The sequence below is a fragment of the Ambystoma mexicanum genome, chromosome 5q (assembly GCF_040938575.1).
Source record: "Ambystoma mexicanum isolate Mex_15411 chromosome 5q, UKY_AmexF1_1, whole genome shotgun sequence".
Lineage (NCBI taxonomy): Eukaryota > Metazoa > Chordata > Amphibia > Caudata > Ambystomatidae > Ambystoma > Ambystoma mexicanum.
The window spans coordinates 1,340,103,963-1,340,131,471 of NC_090933.1; the positions used below are offsets into that span (position 1 = coordinate 1,340,103,963).

General features: G+C 43.4%; 1 protein-coding gene across 2 annotated transcripts in view; it reads right to left on the reverse strand.

Moving 5' to 3' along the window:
- Window positions 1-4,196: 4,196 nt before the first annotated feature.
- LOC138498106 (speriolin-like protein) overlaps window positions 4,197-27,509 on the reverse strand; it is a 213,496-nt gene continuing 190,183 nt past the window's right edge. For both annotated transcript variants that reach the window (XM_069621963.1, XM_069621962.1), the window contains exon 4: window positions 4,197-4,600. In XM_069621963.1, the coding sequence (XP_069478064.1) occupies window positions 4,268-4,600 (333 nt within the window). In that variant the 3' untranslated portion in view covers window positions 4,197-4,267. The remainder of the gene's footprint in view (window positions 4,601-27,509) is intronic.

Sequence of the window (27,509 nt, forward strand, 5' to 3'; positions counted from 1 at the left end):
AGTCCGACTGGAGGTATTCCAAGACCGTCCCCCATCTCTTCGTGAATTACTCGATTGACCCTTGTATACTATGTGACAGTCTTTCCATTGTGACCAAGGACCATACCTTCTGCAACCAGCTAAATACCCCCGGAAGTTCACATTTCTTCCAGTTTTGAGCAATCACTGTCCAAGCCATAATAACCAATCCCATAAAACATATCCATTGGGTCATTGAGTTTCTTTGCTGCATAATCCCTCAGGCCACACAACCAGACCTGTACACCCATCTGATCTACGTAGGGAAACATCTCCTTCATTTGGGATTTCACCTCCTCCCAAAATACCTGCACCCCTTTGCAATCCCACCATATGTGCCTCCAGGAACCCTCCTCTCCGCAGCCCCTCCAGCATAATTTGGAAACTTTTGGGAACATCCCATTTAGTCGCTCCGGTGTGTAGTGCCACTGCACAACAATCTTTGCCCACATTTCCCCTGAGTGAATAGAGCGGGTCAGTTTAGGGATATTCCCCCAGTGTTCTTTCCATTGCTGCATACTGATGTGCTCACCCAATGTTCGTTCCCATTTTATCATGTAGTTCCACTTGATCTCCTCATTCAGTGCATTCATAAACTTGTACAGTGTTGAGACAAACTTCTGCGACCCTGAGTTAGTTATGGTGAAAGGTCTCTTTCGGCTGCCAGTTTAATTTCAGGCGTCATTAGCCAATGGCGGAGCTGCTCATACTTATATCTGTCCGAGTCCTTCAGCCTCATAAATCTAGCGCAAGTCTCAAATGGCTTGACCTCCCCGTCCTGATACATTTCTCCAATCTTAGTCCACCCTGCCCTTTGCCATTTCCCATAGGCCTCTTTCTCCATACCCGGTGGGAAATCCAGGTTCCCGAACATCGGGGTGAACGGACCAGGTACAGTCGTCAAAACCCCTTTACCCGTTTGGTCATCCCAGGCCTCCAGAGTAGCTCCCATAACCTTGCCCTTCCACAACAAGCCTCCTAGTTGGGTTCTTGCTACCGCTCTATCTTGCTTAGCCCATATCGTTTGCCCCTCTCCCCCCATCCATTCCTTTAAGACCCATAGTTGCGCCGCCTGATAATATCTGAAGAAATGCGGGAAAGCTAGACCTCCATCCTGATACTGTGTCGACATCATCCCCCTCGCCACCCTGGGCGGTTTCTTCCTCCAAACAAAAGAATTAACTATTTTCGTGAGGGCTCGGAAAAAGGTTTTGGGGATCGAGATCGATAGAGGCTGGAAGAAATATAGCAACTTGGGAAAGACAGTCATCTTGACCGAGACCATGCGCCTCCACCATGAGATCATCATTGGATTCCAGCGCTCAAGCTCTCTTTTAACCTTTGCTAGGAGACCCGTGTAGTTCTGGCCATAGAGTGCCTCCATACTGCTCGTAAGAGTTACCCCCAGATAGTTAATCCCTATGCCAGCAACCTTGAGATTAAGAGAGGCCGCCAGTTGGTTGATCTCCTCACCGACCCCTGACAACACCAATACTTTGGATTTATTTCTATTTATTTTCAGCCCCGACGCCACTCCAAATCTCTCCACTTCCTCACAAACCACCGGGAGGGAGCGGGTCGGGTCCGCCAGAAGAACCAGCATATATCCACATATGCCATTACCCTATGCTGGGCACCCGCCATGTCCAAACCTACTATCCCGGGGTGCTCCCTGATCCTAATTAGAAATGGCGAGTTAACTCCACCCTCTCCGTGACCTCCCCCAGGCCTTGGCCTCGTTCATTGACTGAGTCACAGTGCCTTCCTCCCCAAAGGTATTAAATAAGGTTGCTAAAATGGGGGACAGTACATCTGCATACTTCTTGTAGAAATCTGCAGTGAATCCGTCAGGACCCGGAGCCTTATTTGCCCAGAGTTCTCTTATGGCCTTCCTAACCTCCTCCTCCCCGATTTCCCTTTCCAGTAACTGCCTGTCCTCCTCCAAGAGCCTAGGCAAGGTTATCTGATTTAAGTAAGATTGTTGGAGCTGACCATCCGGGCTATCCGTGGGGTACAGCTCCTGATAGTAGTCTCTAAAGACTTCCCCTAGATCCTTCGTGCTGGTTACCATCTCCCCCTGCTTTGTTTTTAATCTTTTAATCGAGAATTCTTGCTGTTTTTCTCTCAACTGCCTGGCTAGGTATCGGTCTGCTTTATTTGCCTTCATGTAATAGTAATCACGAAGGAATAGGAGATTTCTCTGCTTTTTTAGTGCGGAGCACATCCAACTGAGCCTCAGTTTGCCTTAGTTCTCTTTGCAGGCGACGAGTGGGAATTTGGGCTAGTTCCCTTCGGATTTCCGCCAGCTTCGCCTCTAGTTCCTTCTCCCAAGCATATCGCTGCTTATCTTTGGCAGCTTTCAGGGCTATCACATGTCCCCTTATCACGGCCTTGAAGGCCTCCTAAGTCATTCCTACTGTAACATCCCCTGTGTCGTTGAGGTCCCAGTACTACTCAATCTTTTCCCTGACCGAGTTCCCACTACCAGGTCCTGGAGGAACCCATGAGAGAGCCTCCATCGCCAGAGTCACGATTTCTGCTCCTGAGTTTTTAACATCAGCCCCACTGGCGCATGGTCGGAGAGTGAAATAGGCCCAACTTCCACCTCCAGTACATTCCCAGAGGCCCAGAAGTAATCTATCCTGGACATGGAATTATAAACATGAGAATAGAAGGTGAACCCCTGCTGTATTTCATTTATTTTGATTACAATTTAAAGTAACATTTTAGGAAAATGCATTACATATTGCTTACTATACATATATATTTGGTGAGTAGGTTTAGGGATACTTTGGGAGATTTTAGGAAGCTTTTGTTTTTCCCATTGTAAAAGGTTCAGTTATTTTCCCATCTTAAAAATTATTACAAAACATTACACAACTACAAAATAACATGTTTCTGACATATTAAACCAAAACTAACATGTCACAAAGTGGGGGAGTTGCGATTGAAATGCTACCTGTATTGGGTGGTTGTCTTTTTTGCAAAATGTTAGTTTCTTTGTGGCAATACAATTGCATTAAAAACTGCTTAAATCAATGTGGAGGAGTTACTTTATACATGCTAGTGTGCTCATAGTATTTATGCAGCAAAACTGAGCTGTTATTCGCTTTACATCATTAACGTCAATTTAAAGAAGCGTTTGTTTTTCTACATTGAAAACAGCCCAAATTAATTTTCCTACCTAAATTACAAAACATTACATAAATGAAAATAACATATTGAACCAACATTAAGATATGTCACTAAGTGGGGGAGTTGTGCTCCAGAGGATACCTGTATTTGGAGTTATTCCTTTGTTTCAAAACGGTTCTTTGGCCCTTCTCAGTATTCACCCAGCACACATCCTCCATACAGTCATTGAAGGGTTCACATACACAAGTCCAAAAATATATTTGCTATCATTTGCATGGTTGACTCCTTCTGAGCACCAATCATATTAGCTATGTCCCCGTTGTGTCTCATTTGTTCATGCTTGTATACTGAAACCTCTGGGTATTAATTATAAATAACCTATTATATCATACCATCAAATAGCATTGGGTCCAATATACATCTTTGCCGTTCTTACCTATGAGTTCCAACAAAGTCTTTTAACATCCATAATTACTATTTCATAACACTTTTCCGCACATGTCTCACCCATGCCTTCTCCTGGCTTGCCAGAGAGTCACAGAAGCAGCTTTTGATAGTAATTCATTCAACCCTAGAGTGAGCCACAAAGACTCCGTTCATTTTGAAGACACTTGTGCAAATTCAGGCTTCTACTATACTGTCTCTAGTTATGTCAGCGAGCATTAACCGGGTACATATGGGGTCCTGGGGCTACTACCTATTGAGCAGCAACAGGCTATCTTCAGACTTGTAGTGAATATGTAAGTGATTTGGCCAGCTTATTTAGGTAGGAGGGCCGTGTTTGTATCTTTGTTAAATGCAGTGCTCAGTCTGATTTTTGTCTCAAGCACAATCAACCAGTTGCTGCACTCTCAATAGTTATGACATTTGCCATCCATTGGGGACTGCACCTGTCCGATGGAGCCTGAGACGGAAAACCATCTGGCCTCATAAATAACGTGGTGGGAGCCGAGACCTCAACTGTGTGATTAGACCTTAATGTCTCCACTAATGATAGTGGTAACCACTATGGATAGGTCTTTGTTAAATGAATACACGGCTCCTCATCCGGTTTTTGATGCTGCAGGGTCATTTAATGAGGTGTGGAAGCTTCGGTTTCAGGGAGAGCTTTTATTTACCAGACAAAGACTGGCTTGCCATCCTCTTTGGACAGTTGATGCAAGCACTTGAGCAAGATGAGGACGTCCTTCAGGTCGTTTTCTGGCACGGTAGTGGTAGCCATCTTCTTAAGGTTTTCTGGATCCATTAGCTGCTTAAGTTCCTCAGACCCAGGCTGAGGTCTTTCTTTTAGAATTCCAAAGAGGTTAACAATGTACTCTGAGAAGCCGGGGTGGACACATGGGTCATAGCCAAACTGACCAAGCTTATCCATGATGCAGTTATACCTCAGTTTTAGATTAGATTTCTGCTCTTCGTCCACTTTGCCAGTGTTACGGCAGGAGGTGGCCTGCAAAATGCAAGAAGAAGGTCATTTGTTTGTGTCCAAAAGCATTCCATTATTGCAGTTAATCTCTGTAATATTAAACATGGCAAACAGTGTACTTCATTAAACTTTAACTTACTCCATAGTCAATTTAGGGGGGCACTGAAAAGGAGTAGGAATGCATGCATGGGAGGCATGCTGGGATGTCTTAAATATGCCTGGAAACTGAGAGGGTTGTTGTTGAGAAGTTTCCATAAGTCCCTCAAACCAGAAAGGCAGGCTGAAAGGTCTGGAGTACACTTAGAAGCGGAGGAGATTTGTGGCGTTTGAGACATTTCCTAGTGTCTGAAACATACCTAGAGACATCTTAACGCCACCTAGGACTTTAGAGGGGAACATTTCATACTGAAACATAGTTCCTCCAGAAAGGTTATCAGTGATTGCATGTTTGATTTGGAGTATTTTGCCAATAGGATGTGGTTTAACTTTCTGTAGTGGACCAAGGTTCAGAGACCTAAAATACGAGCAAACCAGTTCAGAAACAAGAAGGCTTCATATGTAATATTCCAGTTGAACCGAAAGCAGGGGTCTCTTGAACCTCACGCAGACGGGCTTCCGGAAAAAAATATTCTACATCCCACCCTTTGTTGGTACTCCTCACTTTGATCTCAGATACATTACAAGCCCCAGATCTTGTATTGTATATCTGTTTTGTTGACTATAGTTTTGCATTTGACAGTGTTCACCGGGATAAACTTTGGGAAAGTTGGAAGGTTGAGGGTTAGATGACTCGGTACTGTATTTTCTTAAACAACTCTTTAGTGACACACAGGTAAAGGTACGCCTCTCACAAGCTGGAAACCTAAGCAATGCCTTTCCCACAAACCAAGGATTAAGGCAGGGCTGTGTACTTGCCCCTAACTTATACAATGTATGTGTGTCTGGCTTTGAACCACGCTTGAGGTCCGTCAATAATCAACCTCTGCGGTTTGGCAATGAGGCTATTCATTGCCTCACCTATGCTGATGATACGGTTATTTTTTTACCCTACTGCCATGAGGCTACAGCGCTCTTGACGTACTAAACACATATGCGAAGGAAAATGGTCTCCAGGTTAATGTCGTTAAGACAAAAATTACTATTGGGAGGCGTGCATACGGGGCCCCGTCCTTTGTCTGCAAAATTGGTGGTATGGCTCTGGGTCAGGTGACTGAGTATAAGCTGGGTATGAATTTTCGGGCCTCTAAGAATCAAACGCACGTGGGTGAGATAATCGCTACTAAGGCCTGGGCAAAATGGCTTGCCATTAGGCCGATTGTTGACAGGCTAAGGGGAGGGTAAGGGGCCTCTATTGAGGCTAAGCTTAATGTGTATAAGCATTCGATAACGCTAGGGATACTGTATGCATTGGAGGTGCTACCAGAGAGTTTAGTGGGTTGGCTGATGCGCTTGAAGGCGAGAATATTGCACTCACTTTTGGGCTTGCCCAATGCTGTACTAGTCCAGGTGATTGGGCTTGAACTTGACTTCAGCCACTGAACTCACTCTGGAAGGTGGCTGTGTGTAGGCTGTGGGCAAATATTTGTTGTGGTGATGCAAATAAGCCATGTCTTTTGAAACGCACAGTGGGACATTCTGAGGCATCGATCGGATATGGTGTGAGCAAAGTGCCAAAGTCCGAGGGTTAATTCCATCTTGCCAGGATTGAGAAAAAAATTAGGTACCAGGTTCGCATACTATCCCCTAGTCCATTCAGCACTATGACCCAATTATGTACAATAAAGCCAGCAAGGCATGGTTGGCGATATACCACACAGCTATCTCACTAGGCTGGGCATTACTGGGTTGGTTCACTTTATTCTTTACCTAAAGTTCAATATCTTGCCGATTCTGGGTTATACACAAGCCTGGGAAGGTATGCCTAAAGAGATAAGACTTTGCAGGATTTGTGAAGAGGCTGTTGAAACAGCTCGACATATGCGAACACAATGCCCTAGGCTACAGTGCTTGCATATCAAGGGATATGCTATGATTTGTGATGTTCAGCAAGATCAATTTTGGAGCATGCTTTATGGGGCTGAATCACTTGTAGTCTCGGGTGCTTACCACATTTGGAAAATTGTTAATAATAGATTGCTGGACTGAATGGCCTTGCATGTAGGCCTTATATGTAACTTTCTTTTTAACATTGACAGTATTTTATAGGAAATTGTTTCTATAATCTTTGAACTGAGAAAAATATTTCAAAATTATATGAATTTCTTTGTATACTGTAATGTGAAAGGATGAATAACCAAATGCACTTAAGAAAAAAAAGATATGTAATATTATAGTTCAACATATTTGCACCTTTAGCCATAGAAAACGAAAACAGGTTGTATGGCATCGATAGTACCTCTTGAGATCCTACTGGGGAGGCAAACTAGCCATTGCTCCCTAGTATTAGGAGGCATTGGTACCTGTAAACGTGCAGAAATGGAAAGCAAAATTCAATTATGGATGATGCGCTGTTCCTTCCAGGTAATTTTAAAACTACTAAAGTGGGAAATAGCTATATATAGTGTATAGAGGTTCATCTGTGAAACTGTTAAGAGGAAAAATGTAAATTCTAGATTTTACATTTTTCCTCTTAACAGTTTCACAGATGTCATTTGTCAGACCAGTACCTGCAAGTTCAGGGAAAACTGTCTGTGAAGGTAGGATGGATATAGGTATAGGTCTCCCTAGTAGCTTTCCACCAGCGGTTGTTGAGCAACATGTATATATATATATATTGATCCGGGTACCACATTTAAACATGCTATACGTAGATGTGAAAGTAGAACTTGATAATAATGATTATCTCTTTCTGAATGAATTTGCTCAATACGCTCTCGAGATCCTGAGATCCTGAGAATGTGATGTAAGCAATCTTTCCGATAACCCATTGCACGTAGAAAAGCTTTTAAAAAGAAAGGACTGTATTCATAGTACCATGGAGATGAGATCTAAAAATGTGCACAGTCCTTATTGCATGACAAGCCGCAGGGATTCTTACCTGGTTATCTAAAGCGTTTCCCAAACTCCAGAGGTACAACTGACTTCTTGAGATTTCGGCTCTACTTATTACCTACTATTACCTATGAGGGAAATCCGTTTTGCCAGACGTAAGGATTTATATAGTGACAGTTTGTGCCAATGCTGCAACTATTCATGTGCTGAGGCAGTGAGACACATTTTGGTGGACTGCATAGGCACTTGCGCTGAGAGAGTGAAAAGGTTCGCAAGATTTGTGGATAAGGATTGGTGACTGGATACACAATCATTCTGGGAACGAATAAGTTCAGCCACAAAATCCTCTTGACCTAGGAAGTAGGAACATTTCTTCGTGAATTGGGTCTTCTGAAGTGACACGAATCATTGTAGTGTCCTCTCTTCTCATCTGCTTTCTTTTCCTTTCTTTATTAAAAATGATTGTTTTGATGTTAGAAATCAATCATGAATTGAGAAATGCAGACCTGGCAGAATGAAGGTAGGGTGAGTGGCTAGCAGGATATTGAAATGGTGTTTTACAGAAAGTAAGACAATGTAGAAAGGATCTGCAAGTTCTATGGTGGTATTATCTTAAAAGTTAGATTTGGTTTTGGCAGTTTAGTCCTATGTATCCAACGTAGACCCCTTGATGTTTTGAATTTGTGGTCCTTTTCCAAAGCTTTTCAGCATGAGGTTCTTGTTGCTTGGGTACTGTAAAATCATGAGTATGCCAGAGAAACATCTAATTACTACATGATACGTAAAGGTAGTCTTTGTCCTAGGAAGAGCGTCACAAAGGACCCCAGTCTGATTGTCTTGTCGAACAGCAGCTGTTTTCCAGCTACCTTCCTCAGAATACCCAAGTTAATTCTAATTCCGGGTTGCTGTGGCAAGGTCCTTTCCACTATGGGGGCTTGTTGAGGGGGCCGGTAAGGCTCTTTGATCTGTTTAGCTTAGCCTGAAGTGTGGGCTTTCATGATGGATAGTGAGAAAGCAGGGAAAATGTGTTCATATGAGACTCCTAATCAGGGAGCAGATCAGAGGAAATATTTAGGTTGAGGATATTGCATAAAGAATGGATGTAAGTGCCAGAATACCATTGAGAGCAAATATGCCCCCAGTTTGTTTGTGTTTCAGGCCAACATGAAGTATTTAGTATTTGTCGTGCAAAAGGAATGTCAAGCACAGGCAGAGGGCATGGATTGACATTCCTTTATAAAAATGAATCGGGTGCAGCTTTTGAGCAAATCCACCAAACATGCAGCATTAGAGGAGTCGGACGCCACACTGCAGAAAAGAGTTCTGCAGCTGTTCTCTTCCAGACACCGCTCTGCCTGTAGCCAATTTCAACAGCTAACAAAACAAATTGAGTTCAGAAAGAGGTGCATAAACATCCAGGCGAAAATACTGAAGGGAAAAACCTCTGATGTAATCTTGGCTGTGAAGAACTCCTACTGATTCATAAAGTAGAAGGGCGCAACGTCAAGACATCTGAACTGCAAAGCTGCAGGTTTCTCTTGAAGTAGGCTTCCTCAGGACAATGGGAAATAATAAGGCAAGTATATCGAGGAAGGAGCGACCTCGAGAAAAAAGGAGTCTGGGAATGGAGCAAAGCAACAGGTAGGGCAAAAGGAGAGGAAAGAGGAAACAAGGACACACCAGACTATGGAAACTGATTTGTATTTGTATTTTGCATTTTTATTATTTGTATAGCGCACCAGGCCCAGGGGCATCCGGGCACATTACTTGAGTTACCGACATAATACGGAACAGTGTAAAAGTACAGGCAGAACATTTGAAAGAATATACAAGTCATACAAGATATATACATATTAACAAACAGGTTATAACAATTAGCGGATGGCGCTAATGTTGTGATTCAGGGTCAGTAGACAATGTGAGTCAGGGCAAGTCTTGGGCAGACAGCCAAACTTTGGCTTTGCACTTGAAGGAGAGGAAGGTTGATTCAGCTCTAAGAGGATTAGGAAGCGAGTTCCAAAGTTTCTCTGCTAAGACTGGGAAGCTGCGTCCACCCGATCTCTGGAGGTTGAAGTGCGGGATGGATAGGCAGTTGGTTTGGGCACTTCTGAGAGGTCTGGAGGAGGTATGTAGTGAAAATCCTCTGGCTAGATAGCTAGGCGCTTGGTTAGTGATGTTTCTGTAGGTAAGCGCTAGCGCTTTGAGTGAGATTATTTGGGACACTGAGAGCCAACGAAGACTCCGTTTGGAGTCAGACATGTGATGGTTCCTGGGGATTTTTAGTGCAGCTCTAATGGCGTTGTTTTGGATGACTTGTAGCCTGTTAATATTACATTGATTGGTGCCAAGATCGAGAACGTTGCAATAGTCAATTTTAGACAAGACCAAGGTCCTGGCTAGTGTAGTGCAGTTGGCTGGTGATAGGAAGGGGCGACATGCTGTGATGAGCTTGCAGGTGTATGATGCAGCCGATGATACTGTATTAGTTTGTCTAGACAATGAGAGAGTGGAGTCGATGTAGATTCCAAGCGTTTTTGTATCCTTAGCCACTTTGATGGTGTTACCATCAACAGTGAAGGTTTTGAAAGATGGGTCTAGTTTACTGAGTCTTTGGTGAGAGCCCAGGATGAGAAGCTCAGTCTTTTCATCATTCAGGCACAATTCAGTTTTGTGGTCACCTGTGCTAGGGATGAGTATCTTGGTGTCCTTGGCGTAGTTAGAATAAGTGACACCCAGATAATCCAATATGTCAAAGAGTGGTTTTTTAAACACATTGTAGAGTGTTGGGGGGAGACACAAACCTTATGGGACTCCACAGGTAACTGGCAAGAGTTTAGCAGTGGCAGTAGGGAAAAAGACCCTCATGGATCTATTTTCCAAGAAGGAAGTAATCCAGGCTGTGGCTTTGTCCGAGAAGTGGGCGGCAGTTTTGAGGTGACGGCACAGGATTTGGTGATTTACTAAATCAAAGGCCGCGGATAGATCTAAAAGGAGCAGGAGGGCCAGTTTACCTTTATCTTTTAGGTCTTCAATCTGCGTCTTGAGGTCTAGGAGGGCAGTTTCCGTACTGTACCGAGGACGGAAACCTGATTGCCTCAGTCCCAGGAGATTATTAGTTTCCAGATAATCTTGGATCTGCAAGTATGCAGCACGATCAAGAATTTTTAAAAGGAAAGGGACCGTGGAGATAGGTCTGTAGTTGGTGGGTATGTTAGCATCCAAAGTAGGTTTTTTAAGGAGGAATGACCCAGGCATCCTTGAGGTTGTCAGGGACAGTCCTAGAGCTAAATGAGGAGTTTGAGCGTGGTGATGAAAGGCGCTAGGTTATGCAAGGCCTCCTTAATAATGGCGGCAGGGCATGGATCACCCTGGCAATTCGAAGGTTTGAGGTTGTTGATAATGTGTTCAACTTTGCTGATGGAGAGGGGTGAGAAGCTGAATGGTTTCACGGTATCAGTGTTGTGGTTAATATTGACCTGAGGAGTTTTGTGTTGCAGGCTGGTCTGCAGACTGTTTTTCTTGTCATTAATTTTAGTTTGGAGAGTGGCGATTTTGCCAAGGAGGGCCTTTTGAATGTTAGCACACCAGGTGCTGTCTTTGGAACAAGTGTCAGGGGGGGTAGCAGGGGATTCCAGTTCTTTTAAGATTCTGTATAATTCCTTAGTGTTAGATTGGGCTAGTTCGATGCGTTGTTGTAGGTCTCCCTTTTAGCCTGAAATATGGCTTCTTTGTAGTTTAGGGTAGCTAAGGCAATGGTAGCTTTGTTAGCTTCCGTTGGATTACTTTTCCAGCGTGCTTCAAGGTTCCTTTTTTCCTTGCGTAAGATTCTCAACTGTGGCGTGAACCAAGAGTTGAGGTGAGCCCGTGGTTTGGGTTTTCTGTGTTTGGTAGGTGCGATAAGATCGAGGGCTTTCAGCATGGTCTGATTGTACGTGTCTACCAAGACTTTGGGGTCCGAGCATGAGGCTGAGAGATCATTGAGAGCAGGGAGGATAAGTGGGAGTAATTTAGCACAAGTTATGTTGCGCTTGTTTCTTGTGGCGGTGGCCGGTACAATATCAGGAATAGTGTGGGTGATTCTGGTTGGGATGCTGAATGTGATAAGGTGGTGGTCCGTCCAGGGACATGGTTGATTAGATTCAATATTAGTGTCACAATTTAGGTTGGCTATCCAGTCGAGAATCCTGCCCTTGGAGTGTGTAGGCATATTGATCTGTTGTGTGAAGCCCAGGGTAAGTAGCAAATGATTGACGCTGTGGCAAGATGGATCATTATGGTCTTGGTAGCCTAGGTTGAAGTCACCTAGTACAATGATTTGAGACTTGGTCTTAGTGTTGTCAGCGGGGATGTAGGAAAGGTCTTCAGCAAATGTGGATAATGGACCAGGAGGTCGGTAGATAAGGTGGAGTGTAATAGTCCAGTTAGGAGAGATAGCTAGCTTCACTGTGAGTAGTTCGGCTGAGCTTATTTGGAGAGGAGAGGCGAGGCAGAGATTGATAGATTTTTTGTGTATGAAGACAATGCCGCCTCCTTTGGTTTGATCAGTGTTACGGTCGCTTCTAATAATGGTATAGCCTTCAGGGATGGCTAGGGATAGAAGCGGTCCTGAGGCAGCGTGGAGCCCGGTTTCAGTAACGGCTATGAAATCAAGGTCATGCGTAGTGATGAGGTTGGCCATATCAAGATACAAAGTAACAGTGAGCCTTGAAACACTGTATTCTTGAGGCCGCACTCTTTTATAGGGCAAGTTGTCTCACCTCCTGGCGTAACCCAGACGTGATACTTCACCATTTTATATTGGGTACATACCTCATTTTCATATTATCCAGATACCATCTTGGAATTATCTGTTTGCATCCAACTACTGGTGGTGATGCTTTAAACATTCTACAACCTTAAGCAGTTCATCGTTCATTGCCGGAGAGAAAACAAATGCCATATCAAGCAGGATTAAAAGAGCGCATTGCCACATCCTGAGCTGGCGAGAGAAATTTGCACGTTATAGATAATGTTGAAATCAGATTGGGACACAGATGGGCAGCAGGGTACAGTGTTGCAAGTGGTTGGCATCTGAGGGAAGGTAGCATATGACCTCCCCAAATCTGGTATTATTTATTTATTTATTTATTTATTTCACATTTATAAAGCGCTCACACAGCCCGCAGGCATCGAGGCGCTGTTACAGGAATTGTCTTGCGTAATTGTGTGTTTTTTTTTTTTTTTTTCTTAGTTACGTATTTATAACGCGCTTAAACACCCAAAGGTTTCTAAGCGCGGACCCGGGGATCGAACCTGTTGTTGCTTCGTGTCGTCTTGCTTCCAAGACGCGCACGCTGCCGCTGAGCTATCCTCCCGGGATAGCTGGTGCAGTGGCATTAGGTAAGGAAAACCATTTAGTTACACCAAGAGGGAGAGCGAAGAGTGCAAATGTCACCATCCTGTCAAGTTGCAAGAAGACACAAACTATTACCTAAGAATGGATCTCTGGTTCTTAATTTGTCTTTTCAGGCTGACGAGACTGCCATAGTAGCTAGCCAGGAGCCAAGATTAGCTCTATGCAGTGTAAGTGGGGTATCCACCAGGATCAGTTTCATGATTCCTGTATGGTAGAACACAAATAAACCTTGTATATTTGGCCATGATTGGATGGAAGTGGGGTCTTGGTTTGCAAATTCAATTGGTGCTGATTTTGCTTGGCTCATACCTTTTGTTAGGACAGGTGTTCTTTTTCATATATATTCTTTTGAAAGTGCATCATTAAACAAGGAAAGAAACCAGGAGAGAAACCAAATACAATTAAAGACAATGAAGGGGAAAAAACAGAACACAAAAGCCAGCATGCAAGATAATCAACCAAAGGGTCAATGTGAGGGATTACAATGTGAAAAGAGGTAGAGCATTCATTTTGCTCCAGATCTGCTTACCTGCTAATTGGGCTCACCTGCAAAAAGGAAGACGGGCCCCATATAACTGCTGCGGCATGAAGCAGCGTACACTGCAGTTAGATCAGTTTGAGCGGCAGGAGTAAGTAAGAGTATTTTCTTTCCTCCAGTAAGTCAAGTGCTACATGGCGTGTCCCATATTTCCAGCTCGTACACTAAGTATAATCTACACTGTAAGACATTCCTACAATGCAGCCACTCTGGGAGAGTTGACAGGCATTGTGTCTCTACGAGATGACTCGCTGAGACTCCAACTGCTCACATACTTGCTTCCAAATGCCTACCCCTCCTTTAGTAGAGGGAAAGAGATTGAAGGAATCCATAAGCTCAAACATCACAAAATACTGTATGCTCAAAGTTGCAGCATCGCTTAAAACCAAAGCGGAAGCTTATAATGTGGACATTCATAGTGGCAGTACTATGGATGATCTTTGCAGTCCTTATACTCCACTTGAACACTTAGACCTAGTGACACAAGATTTTACGAGGATGGGTCTAATGCCTCACTAATTAACCATCATTGAGGAGGCAGAAGAAGATAAGGAGGCATGAAGCAGGACCCTCTTTAGCTCCCCTGTAAGGGAATCGCTGTCGATTACACCATTTATTTTTTCAGAGCTTCTGTCGACTCATTAATACCTCTGCAAGATCCAGCCCTAACTGGGACCAAGCCCATTTCTGCTCTGAATGTGGTTCTACATGCTTTAGTTAAACTATATGGAAACATTAGCTCGGAATTAAAAGCACACATGCTTAGTTTATTGGAGATAGAACAAAGTAACAATTTGGGACAAATTGGCTTTTCCTGTTAGCGGAGTAGACTAACTGATGTGTATTTGGACTTTGACAGTTCCCTCAAAGACAGAACAAGCCTCTAGTCTTCACTGGGACATGACAGAAGCCACTATTCAGTCCTTGCTACATGATACCCCTATTTCCATTCTCAGTTCTGAAGTACCTTTAATATAGAAATTCCTGTATTGGACTCGATTTTGGCATCTAAACATGATGGCCTACCTAAACTGGGTGCAAGGCTTAATGAAAAAAAGTCAGCTAATTCATAGAATGAATCTTCTATGAAGTTCGTAAGTGATCTGACAAGGAAAGCATTGAAAGAAAAGGAATTTGCTCTCACAGAAGTAATTAAGCTATTTGAGCCACCCGAGGCAAAGGTGGATGATACGTCGAGAAGGGCCAGTAAGACAAAGATTACTCAATGCCAAAAAAAAGAAAACACTCGTACTGAGACAAATACTATGCAAGCACAAAGTTGTATCATAGACTATTTTGAGAAGCCTAAGCTAGGGGAGTCTGGTGCCGACCAGGCGACATACTCAACAACACATTAGAAGAGTTAGTGCAAAAAAGTGAGGAGGCACTGGATTCCTCAAATTATATTCAGAGGATGTGAGACGGTGCTGAAACAGACATGGAGATGAGGAGCACTGTGCAATTCCTTGAGTCAGGATAATGTAAGTATGTGAACAGTAATGCGCCTCCACAGACTTGGTAGATCCAATCCTGTTTCTTTCAGGCAAGGTGTGATGCAACTAACAGTTGCAAAGCAAGTAACATTGTCTACGACAAGAGGACATTTGTTGGACAATATCTGGTACACCTGAAGTTGGGTTTAGAATTTATACTAACTAGTAATTCTGCAAGTCTTTTTACATCTTTTTATTGATTTTATACTAAGTAATTATAAGTAAAAATGAAACAGTAATGACTCACATTATTCTGAGAATATGAACCTCTAGGGCAAAACGTACAGTAATCCATCATCACAATAGAATTAGAGCAACAATACCAGTTAGACAAACGTTGCTACGTGTAATGACAGTTTTGTGGTCACTCAGTACTCTCACATTTATCCCAAATCTTACCAAATGTGTTCCTCTATTGCCATTAAAGTATCCATAACCAATACCCATTTAGACAACCTGGCCCTCTCTCTAACCCACATTCAGAGCATTGGATATAAAGAGTTTTTCATAACGCGAGTAGGCTGTCTCACGCTGTATTCCACGCAAGATCAACTTTGGGTCCGCCTGGACCATGCTTGAGTCTCTGATAAGCAGACAGGACAGATCTCCCTGCAGCCATTCATTTAGCACTGCCAGCTGAGAGGCCCAATAATATGTCTTGAAATCAGGGAAGACCAATCCCATCGTCTCATACCGAACTGTACAGGGATTGCAGAGCTATTCTAGGCTGAGAACCCAGCCACAGTAGTCTCCTCTGTCCTGTCGATGTTCTGGAACTCTGGATCGGGGACCCTAACAGGTGTTGTGAAGGCCATACAAATACCTAAGTAGAGTCATCATTTTAAACAGAGCTGCCTGCCCCAACAGGGACTGGGGTAGAGCCGACCAAAATGTTGTGTCAGCAATAAACCTTTTCGGTAATGGGTTTCAAATTGCACCATAGAAAGGTAGCAGTGTCCCGGAGGACGTGACTGCTGAGGTACTTCAGTAAGTCAACGGCTACTTTGAAGGCACAGTCATCTGGGATCACTTCAGAACCCCCTTGTACTGGAAATAGGATCAACTTACCCCAGTTTACCAGAAGGCCATTGTGCCATCCATAAATACGTAGGATCTCCATTATTCGGGAGATTGACCTTTGTAGTACCTCAACATACAGCAGAAGCTCATCTTTTTGTAATGTGATGTAGTCTTCCTGTCCCGGTGGCTATACAAACCCCCTCCTGAGGGGATCACCCCTTAGCCAGAATGCCATGGGCTCGATGGCTAGGAAAAATAGTAATGGGGAGAGAAGGCAGAACTGACGGGTTGCTCTTTCCAGCGGGAAAGACGAGAAGTGCCCATGTGAACTCGGACTGTCGTCAGCCTAATCCATTTCAGTAAAGTTAGCCCGAAACCCATACCAAACTTCACTGCCCAGACAAAATAACAATATACTGAATCAAAAGTCTTTTCGAAATCAATACCCACGATCACCAGCGGATCTGGAATGCTGGCCGCCTTATGCAGGGCCACATGGAACCTGCAGATAATCATATGAGTTGCCCTGTCCAGCAGGAAACTGTTTTAGCCTTGATGCATCAATGCAGGCAGCGTTTTTGTCAACCTCATTGCAAGGATTTTAGCCAGTATTTTAGACTTCATGTTAAGGAATGAAATTGACCGATAGGAAGCGCAGTCTTCCGGTGATTTGTCCTTTTTAGGTATGAATATAGCAGTCACTTGACGCAAGTCATTGGGCAGTCTACGCTCGCTGTTGCTATTCTGAAACATCGATAAATGGGTTCGGATACAGCATCGCTAAGCCTTTTCCATAGCTCTGCCGGGAAACAGTTATGTCCTGAGCCTACCCGATTGGAGTGGCAATATTGACGCAACCATTTCTTCACTCGTGATTTCAGATTCTAAAGTTTCTACCTGTATATCCGTAATTGGGGAGGAGGATCTCCTCCAAGAGATCTATGCATGCTGGCCTACTGTGTTGCTCAGGGATTGTGTATTATTGCCTACAATAGTCTGTGAGGCATTTGCATCCCGCTATTCCAACCATGCCAGTAGTTTCCCAGCCTTGTCTCCTACCTCATATAATCTAGCGTGTGATGTCAGATGGGCTTGTCTCGCAGTGTGGATGCAAGCGTGTGAATAGGATTGCCTTGCTTGCAGCAGTTGGTGCTGTGTTCCCTGGGTGCAATCAGTGAAATCAATAAGACACTATTGTTCAAGTTGCATCAAAAGTATATCTCTGTCAGCTTTATGAACTTCTCACGTTCCCTCCCTTGCAGCAGTTGGTGAGGTGTTCCCTGGGAGCAATCAGTAAGACACTATTGTTCAAGTCTCATCAACAGTATCTCTGTGTCTGTCAGATTTTCAAACCTCTCGCATTCTCTGGCGGTGAGGACCAAGATTGCCTCACCCCGCAGATCTGCCTTATAACCTTCCCAGAGTATTCTAAGACTCTTCACCGAAGAGGAGTTCAAGTCAAAATATTTTGAGGTTTTGTCTGCTTACTACCACAGGAAATCCTCAAAAATATTAGTTCAGTCGCAAGGATATATGGTAATGTGCCAGTGCCGTATCCATAGAAACCAACAGCGGGGAGTGATCAGATATACCTCTTGGCAGGAACTGTGAGTCCTTGACCTTATGGAAGTCCAGGTTTGGCATGAAAAAATAGCCAATGCTTGATAGGGAGAGATTAGGCCCCGAGAGGAAGGAGTAGCCCATCTATCTTTACCTTCCACATACGGTAGCTTAATTCCGTGTTCCTTTACGGAATGTTATACATCATTAAGTTTAACAAACAACTCCTGGCCACCAGCTGAGGCGCGCCCTTCCAGCAGCAGGGGCATGGGAACCTGAACAGTGGTGCTAGCTGAGGGTCCGGAGCAGCACGCATACGCAGCCACCCAGTGGGTAGGAGCTGAGGCTCGGGCACAGTCGATGACAACGCGGAGTGCATGACAGCAACGGCCTATAGGTAAGCTGTCAACGCCATGAGGCAGTGGAAGACCCCTCCCATGTACACTGCTTGCCATCCGCAGTGACGAGGAGCTCATTATCAGCTGAGTGAGGCGTCATTACCATCAAGGCTGAGTTAAGGCCCAAGTAGTACGGGGCCCACAGAGCAGGAGGCTGGGCAGCGCCATACAAGTTTTGCTGTGCTTTACTCAGATTCAGTATCCAAAGCCCTGCGCACAATTCAACAGCTGCTCGGATTAATCATATAGAAGTACTGTCATAGTGGAGGAATCATAGTCATAGCTGAGAAGAAACAGCTAGATATATTCCAATACTCGATTGGAAAACAAATGGACCGCAAGGCCCCAGAATTAGCATGTGTCAGGAGTCCATAAGACCTGGATAGTACCATTCACGTTCATGGTGTAACTTTGTGACTGCCAAGTAGTGAGGCGGACATCTGGTACTATTTGATTGGCCAATGGAAACGTGTGTGCCTTAGAACAAAGGGGATGGAAATATTAAACTTACGGATTGGTGAGTGTTTCTATTGTGTACTGTTTGAAGTGACTTCATGATTTCTGCAGTCGCAAGGCACCTATAAGCAATTCAGGTATTTCACAGAAAGCGCTCATCTCAGGTCAATAAATCAAACCCAGACTGTGTGCATCAACAGACTATACGCTTGATCTGCGTTTGGGTTCGTAGTTTTAAAACAGAGAGTGGATTCTGAACTTTACCTTGTGAGGCCATAGTAACATTTTTTTAAGATTCCACCCAAAACTACGGAGAGTGGATTCTGAACTTTACCTTGTGAGGCCATAGTAACATTTTTTTAAGATTCCACCCAAGTCACAAACAAAAAGGGTGGAGGGGAGAGCTGCCAAGTTTGTGACTACAGATTTTTTTCATAATGTCTCAGAACAGATCAAAAGAACCAGTGGAGGGGATGCCTACCCACAAGCTGCAAAAGAAAACACAAGAAGAAGGGGCTCTCCTGAAATTATTGCATTAAGAAGGAAAAGAAGCGCTTACTGATGAACGCCCATCGATTCACCAAGAATCAGAACCCGTATCAGTACTGAAGATACCAGAGCAAGATTCAACAACTGAAGCAATTAAACAATGTTTCAATGATTTTAAGGATCTAACGACGGAAAGGCTCCAAGTAGAACTCGCCCTCATAAGAACAGAACTCGCACAATCTCTACAGGTGGTGAAAAACAATATCAACAACTTAGCGGAGCGAATAGGAACAAGACTGCAATTCAATATATTGCGGAAAACACATGCAAAACAGATTTGCTGACACATGCAAAACAGATTTGCTGACTGATCAGTTGGCAACATTGACCCAAAATATCGAATTACAAATGAAAGATCTTGAAATTAGATCGAGGAGATCCAATATTCGGGTTAAATCACTTGCGGAAACAAGTGAGGACCGGGAATTGAGAACAACGATGCAACAGGTGTTTGCTGATCTGGTAGACTTGGAAAAGGGAGAGGATGTCCCGATTGATTGAATACATTGCGTGGGCCCGAAACGCAGAAATCTAGGGGCAAGACCCTGTGATGTAGTCGCTGCAATTCAGACGTATGTTCAGAAAGAGGCGATTCTACAGACAGCAAGAAAAGCAACTCCCATTAAGTTCAACTTTGTTGAAGTGAAGACTAATGGGTCCAGTAGAACAAGTTTTAATCAAAAACCAAGTTCGTTACAAATGGGCATTCCCTTTCAGACTTTTCTTAACATGAAAAGGACAACAACATTGGTTCACTTTGGGCAATGAAGGTTTACGGATATTGAAGATAGAAGAAGATGAAGGGAACTATCAAAAGGAAGCTTGTGAAAGTCCAAGAAAAAGGGAGATTCAGAAGATGAGAATGGACTAAATCATTGAGACAAAACACAGAGATTAATTTCAAGGAAGTGTCGACCGAGTATGACATCCACGGTCACAGAGATGTTTAACAATCTGCAAATGATGGGATTGTAACAATGGTTGTAGTGGACAAATCTGTTTCGGGGGCAAGAAGTTGAAGCAAAGGAGGCCGCGGGAGGAAGCAGGGGGTGTTGGGTACAGGTAGACAAACACAACTAATCTCCGCATGTGTATGTAGTGGGGCTCAACCTCCATGGCACAATGCGTGGAAGGAAGGGGAATAGGTTGGGCTCGACCAGCGAGAAGAGAGGGAATGGGGGGCGCAAGTTTGGGAGGGTCTGGGTTAGTTGTGTTGGAGGGGTGGGAGGTAGAGCGGGAGGTCAGCTACCAAAGGAATAAACCGGGCAAATGTATTCAGATGGGAGGAATAAAAACATTACAAGTCCTATCCTTGAACATTAGGGGTTTAACCTCCCCAGTCAAAAGACATAAAGTCGGGTCGTTTTTGAGTCTGGAGAAACCTGATGTAGTGACGTTTCAGGAGACACGTGTCAAGGAAAGATGCGAATAAGCTAAAAATATATGGTTGCCCACATATTGTTCAATCAAACAAAAAGGGACAGAAGGGAGGGTTCTTAATAGCCTTAAAAGGTTGGGTTGCTCAGAACATATTGGCGCAAGAAATGGACAAGGATGGTAGATATGTATTCATCATAATAAAATTGGGCAGAATGCAATATATGATTGCTATAATTTATGCTCCAAATTTGGAGCAAGATGTGTTTTTACAACGGGTACTGGGCAAGCTAGAACGGTGTGCAGAAGGACAAATTATCCTGACGGGGGATTTCGATATGGCCTGGGATCCCCAGGTTGACAGGAGTAGGGTAGGACAGACAGTACAACGACCCCCATCGCAACAATTAAAAATGACCATGGCCAACCTATCATTAATAGATGCTTGGAGAGAAACTCAGCACGGGGTGAAGGGTATTTGTTTTATTCATCCGTTCATTGGACATTTTCAAGGATACATTACGCGTGGGTCTCGGCACAAATACAACAGATGTATATGGGCTCAATAATAGGCAACAAAGGGTCAGGATTTTGGCGATGGAAATTCCAAAAATATATAATAAAAGACCAGGTAACGGGTGAAGAAATCTGTGATAAAATGAAAGAATATTTTGAACTAAATGGGGCTCAGGATACGCCTGAAAGATGGATTTGGGATGCTTTTAAAGCAACCATAAGGGGAGAACTAATTGCAAAAAGCGCCTGAATGGAGAAAGTACTTAATAGCAGCCCAACTGGAGCTGGAGACCCAAATAAAAGCAGTCATGAAGGAGATGGAAACAAATCAAGGGGCACAAATACGCAAGAAACATAGGTACCTAAGGGGTCAATTAGATCTATTACAGACAAGACATGCCGAGAAGGCCCTGTTGTATTTAAGACAGAGCTATTATGTCAAAGCCAGCAAGGCTAGCTCCTTGTTGGCACATCAAGTTCGAATGAAGGATGAAGCCAGAATCATCCGTACTATTGAATCTGGGCAAGGTAAAGTTAGCTTGGCTTCTGGCCATATAATAGAAACATTCACAGAGTACTACTCTGCATTATATACTTCGGATCGCCCAGACCCCAAAGTACAAATGACTTACCTGCAACAATGCCGGTTAAATAAATTGGATCTAGCAGACCGGGAAGATTTGGAGGGTGGGATAACACTGGATGAAGTGAGAGAAGCGATAAAGGATTTGCCTCTCCACAAGGCACAGAGACCAGATGGTTTTCCTGCTATTTTTTATGAGACTTATATCGAAGACGTAATCCCGGTGTAGACTTCACTGTTTCATTCTTTCTGGGGGGGAGGGTATTATTACACCCTCAGTGGAAGAGGCTGCGGTAGGCTGTGCTCTTCCCAAATCCAGGGAAATATCGGGCTCAATGTGGATCCTATAAATATTGATGCTAAGCTTTATACTAAAATATTAGCAACCAGAGTGGGAATCCTAGTACCTTTTGCTCATTCTCTCCGATCAATCCCATGACAAACCAAGGTGAGTCATTTGATAGAGAAAATAAATAAGGCGAGACTAACAGCAGGGGTAATAACGGTTGACGCAGAGACGGCGTTTTATCGAGTTGAATGGTCCTTTTTATTCTTAACAATGGAGTATATGGGATTCAGGCTGTGGGTTTTGCAAATAGTAAGAGAAATATAAATAAAACCCCAAATCTATGACTAGCTATCAATGGGGATCTTTCTAAAGAGGTTCGAGTTACATGGGGAACCAAACGGGGTGCCCGCATTCTCCAATATTGTGTGCATTGCATTTTGTGCCATTGTTGTCTAGAATCGGGGAAGAGGAGAACATCAAAGGAATTCAATTTGGGGGAGAAGATAACAAAGTAATGCCTTCGCAGATGACTTATTGTTGACATTGATCGATACACTTCTTCCTTATCAGCCTTAGCAACATAACTGACACAATTTGGGGAGGTGGCGGGCCTTCAAATTAATATACAATTAATATACAAAAATCAGTAATGATGAAGTTTGAAAAAGGGAAAACATCAGGAAAGACGGAAGGCTATGAAAACCAATTTATATTAACGGAACCGGGTATGTGATATTTGGTTATGCAGTTAACAGATTCATTGGAGTCGATGTACCGAGCAAATTATCTCCCTGCCCTGGTGTCCGTCAAGCAGTGGCTTAAAATACGCAATTTTCTGACATCATAATGGATGGGAAGAATAAATGTGATTTAAAATGATGGTTCTCCCAAAGGTTTTGTATTTTTTTCAGGCATTACTGATAATGGTCCCCCTGAAATTCTTTGAGACACTTAAGATATTGAGGGATTATATTTGGCAAGGCAAGAAATCTAGGGTTGCATAGAAGGTATTAACGACACCCGTACAAAAAAGGGGTATAGGGGTACCAAATTTTAAAACTCAGGCTGCCCAATTGTGGATCATTAGGGAATGGTTTAAAGGGGAATCGGAGAACATTTGGGTACGAATAGACAGAGAAATAGTTGGTAAACACCTTCATGAAGTGTTAAGGTGTCAAAAACAGGATCGCCTTAGGGGACGCGTTCGTAGTGGAGTGGTCCTTCCCACTGATGTACGTGTTTCCTCCAGTCCCCGTCATTTCACAAGTGCTGCGGAGGTTATGGAGGTTCGGTTCCCGAATGATCCTCATTGCTTCGGCATGGGCTAGGAGAGCGCGTGGTACCCGGACCTTCTAGACTTGCCCATCTGCCCTCCACGCCGTCTTCCCTACCGAGACGATTTGTTGTCCATCCAGGTTGCCATTGGGCCCAGCGAAGGAGTCCACCAGATAGCAGGGGAAGACGGCACAGCAACGCCCCATGAGCAGGATGGGGCAAGGGTCACATCCATCAACCAAGAGCAGAGGGAAAGCAGCGCCATGAAAGGCAAGTTACAGCGATAACCAACCCTGCTTGGGACCCTGGGGGGTGAAGGCCCACTGATCAGAGCACCTCAGATCTGCAGAAGTAGGGATAGAACTGGCAGGGGGCTGACGCCACGACTCTTCAGCCACAGAAACAGATGGGGCGGCCGACAGCTCGAAACACCATCACTACAGGCGTACACAGTAACGAGGAGAAGCCTTACCACTTGGGAGGCCAGCCACACAAGGTCCACTCACTCCCGTACCGACAACTCTTAGACTCCTAACCAGTGAATGGGCGAGTACCCCCGACACGAGGTGGTAAACTGAATACCCAGAGGCAGGAGATGTCACCCCCCAAGGGCAAATTGAAAACAGCAACAATGGACTCCTTCACAACGGTCAGGCCCAAGCAGAAACAAGACGGAGGGACAACAGAGGAATTGCCTGCCCAGGAAGGAGACCCCACGAATATGCAAGTGCTGCAGGCCATAGCAGCGCTACGCACCTCTATCGACACCAAAATAGATGAAGTCAAATCGGACATACAGTTGATAAGACAGGACGCCCGCAATCTCACTGAAAGAGTGACCACAGTGGAGGCTACCCTACAGGACAATGTAGGAAGCACGGTGGACCTCAAGATCCAGGTCCAGGACCTTGAACTGAATGAAGGTAGCACGGCTAGAGGCAAGGTCAGAAGATGTGGAAGGGCGAGCCCGCCGCAACAACATCCGGATCCTGGGGGTACCGGAGGGAATGGAGGGCCCGGACCCAACGGAATTCATAGAGACAATGCTACAGCAGGAAATTGGGGCCGTTAATCTGTCCCAGGGATTCTCAATAGAACGAGCCCACAGGTCCCTGCAAAAAAGACCTCCTCCGGGCTCGCACCCGCGCCCAATGATCCCCAAAGTCCTAAATTTCCACGATAGAGAGACAATATTGCAATTCTCGAGAGAAGGAGGGGAAATCAAGAGACAGGACGCTAAAATAGTTATGTACCCGGACTACACTCCTATTGTGCAAAGGGCAAGGAGCTAATTTATTCCGTTGAAAGCAAGATTACGTGGACTTAACCTCAAGTACATGCTAATGTATCCGTCGCGCCTCAAGGTGATACACAAGGAAAAGCCATACAATCCTTTGTATGCTCCGTATTCTCAAAAGTACCACAATTGAGAATGATAAAATCTGAAGATATCACAAGGGTTTCTTTGGCGAGAGCAAATAATCACAGGGCTATTTGTTATCTTAGCTCTGAGGCGATAATGACATTTATCTGGTTTAGTCGTGAGGAAATGAGAAATGAGGGTTTGGTGCTGTTTACTTTTGATTGTGAGTTGGAGGCTACAGAATTTTTAGAAATTCCGGTTAAAGGTGTTGAAAAGATCATAGAAGTAGGTAGGTCTAGCACACAATCTGAAGAAGGTTTAGAAGGTGAAATGTTGGAAATATTGAAATTAGTAGCCAACACAAAAGAGTTACCATGGTTAGAACCCATGCTTTCGGCGATTTTGTGTCCAAAAATACCTCATTCTGCTACATAGCCATCCAACAAGATAGGTATGAAAATTATATCTTGGAACTCTTGTGGATATGTAAACTTAATGAAATGGCACTCTGTATTAACCTTTGAAGATCAACCAACAATAATAATTGTACAAGAAACGATGAAAACCGAACCAGTTTTGATTCCTGGATATTTGACCTATTCTTCGCCCGCAAAGAGATCTCTGCAAGGGCGTCCGTCTGGAGGTTTGGTGGTTGTAGTTAACATATCTCTGCAGGCTCAATCTGAATTGGTATGGGAATCTGCTGGTATATTGGGGATTCATCTTACTATACCCTCACTTATATACTCCTCACTAATGATAATGTCCTTATATTGGAACCCTGCCTCCTCAACAGTTGATGAGATGTTGGATGAACTTGATGCATGTTTATTATACATATCTGGCAGGTATCAGACTTGTGAAATCATAATAGGTGGTGACTTTAATTGTGATTGTAGAGATTTGACTGAAAGCCATGTATTCAAACCCTCCACTCTTTCTCGCAGTAGAGGAGCTAAATTTAGAGAACTTCTCACAGAGTGGGATATGGATTTAATGGTGAGAAATGACATGAAATTTGAAAAAACATGGGCAAGAGGCACGATGAACTCAATGATAGATTATATATATGTCTCTCACAATATTATTATGTATATGGCACCGCTAGCAATAGGCCAGATTGAGATTGGAGATCATGCACAACTCTCCACACTAATTCAATTGAAATGTCAAACGCTCATGCCAAATATAGCATTGGCAGTGGTGGAAACCAACCGACCTCAGCATTCCATTAGATGGAATCAAGGGATGTGCAACTTTGTTGTAAAACAAATATCCTCAGAAATTGAGAGGATTAGACGATTAGGGGGAAATTTTGAAAAAACATCTTGTATGCATTATTCTGAAATAGTTACTATGGCACTTGAGCGGTTCTGCAAAACACAATAATGTGAAACACATACATCTATATGATCATACATGCAAATTATTAAAAAGGGACAAAAATAGGGAGTTGAGATATTTGAAGAGAAGCAACTTGGGTACCGAGGATAGTAAGGCAAGGCGGAATAAAATTCTATCTGTATATAAACAAAAAATAAGATTTGCCTGTATTTCAAGATATAACGAGGTGAATTGCGCATTAATTTGCGCCATTACGTCTCACGACACACGCGTAATTTGGCGTACCTTGAAAGCTGACAATAAATGTATTGCATTGTTTTCTCCGAATTGTATTCCTGATCAGACATGGCAAATAATTATAAAGGTTAAATATCAATTGCCTTGCGAATTTCGGTCTGTCCCTGATGTCTCTCTGGAATATTGGAATATCCCAAGGCTTAAGTGGAACTGCAGTGTTATTACCTAGACAATTTCCAGGTTGTCATACTCAAAAGCTGCAGGACCAGATGGCCTTCCGCCATGTCTTTATAAGGCGGATCCAGTGTTGTGGGCTGTCATTATAAAAAATAAATTCGATACTATCATCAAGTCGGGGGATGTTCCATCTTCATGGCTAACGGCAAATATAGTACCCATATTTAAAAAGGGTGATCCATCTCGGCCAGAGAATTATCGACCAATATCATTAATTTATACTGAGGCTAAGATTTTTTCGATTCTTCTTTTATATGAGCTTGAGAGAGTAATTGGGGCCAATGGCTTATATTCGAGATACAAACTGGATTTAGGAAGAATATGAGCAGCACCCTTAATGCTTTTATTATTTCACACGTTATTGCCGGAGTAAAAGAAAAGAATTCCAATCCGGTCTATATAGCAATGATCGACATGAGTTCAGCTTTCGTTACTGTTGTCCGTAACTTGCTGTGGAACAAAATGATTAAGATATGGATTCCAACTGTGTTGATGTATTGGATTATAAAGTTGCACAAGAATACATCGTACAAAATAAGAATTTCCCCAGAAGGTGGCACTACTGCTCCCATCTGTACAGCAATTGGCTTGAAACAGGGTTGCAACCTAGCGGCCACCCTGTTTAATTTATATCTATCTGATTTGGGTGAGAACTGGGAAAACGGGAATTTGTTTTCTGTTAAAGTTGGGAACATTCATTTGAAATGGATTGCTTTTGCAGATGATATTATCTTGTTTGACCCGACCCCGGCAGGGCTTCAAACTAAACTCTCACTCTTTGAGACATTTGCAAAAGCACATAATTTGACTCCCAATCCTGCTAAAACTGCCATCATGACATTCAGAGTAAAATCTAAAAGAGGAAATTTTAGATGGCAAATATCGGAAACACAAATTTGTTGTGTGAATAGTGCAATTTATTTGGGGTATTATCTATCAGCCATAAATTCCACTAACTCATGGTCTGCAATCATTAAGAATAAGACACAACCTTTGCTGTCTCAAATGCAAAAGATATTTACTCAGTATTGTAAATTCTCTCTAACCCCGCTAATAGAATTTATGACATTAAAAATTGAAAGCGTCATACTCTATACACTTGATGTCTGCTTATGTGATATGACAGCTACGCTGGATAGCCTACAGGGTTCTCTTTTGAAATCCGCTATGTTTATACCAATGTCGGTTCCTAACGATATCATCAGACATGAATTGGGGTTGGTCTCACTTTCAACTCGATGGAAATGGAGACAGTTGTCCATCTATGTCAAGATACATTATCCACCTTCTAATTCATTGTATATGGATATGA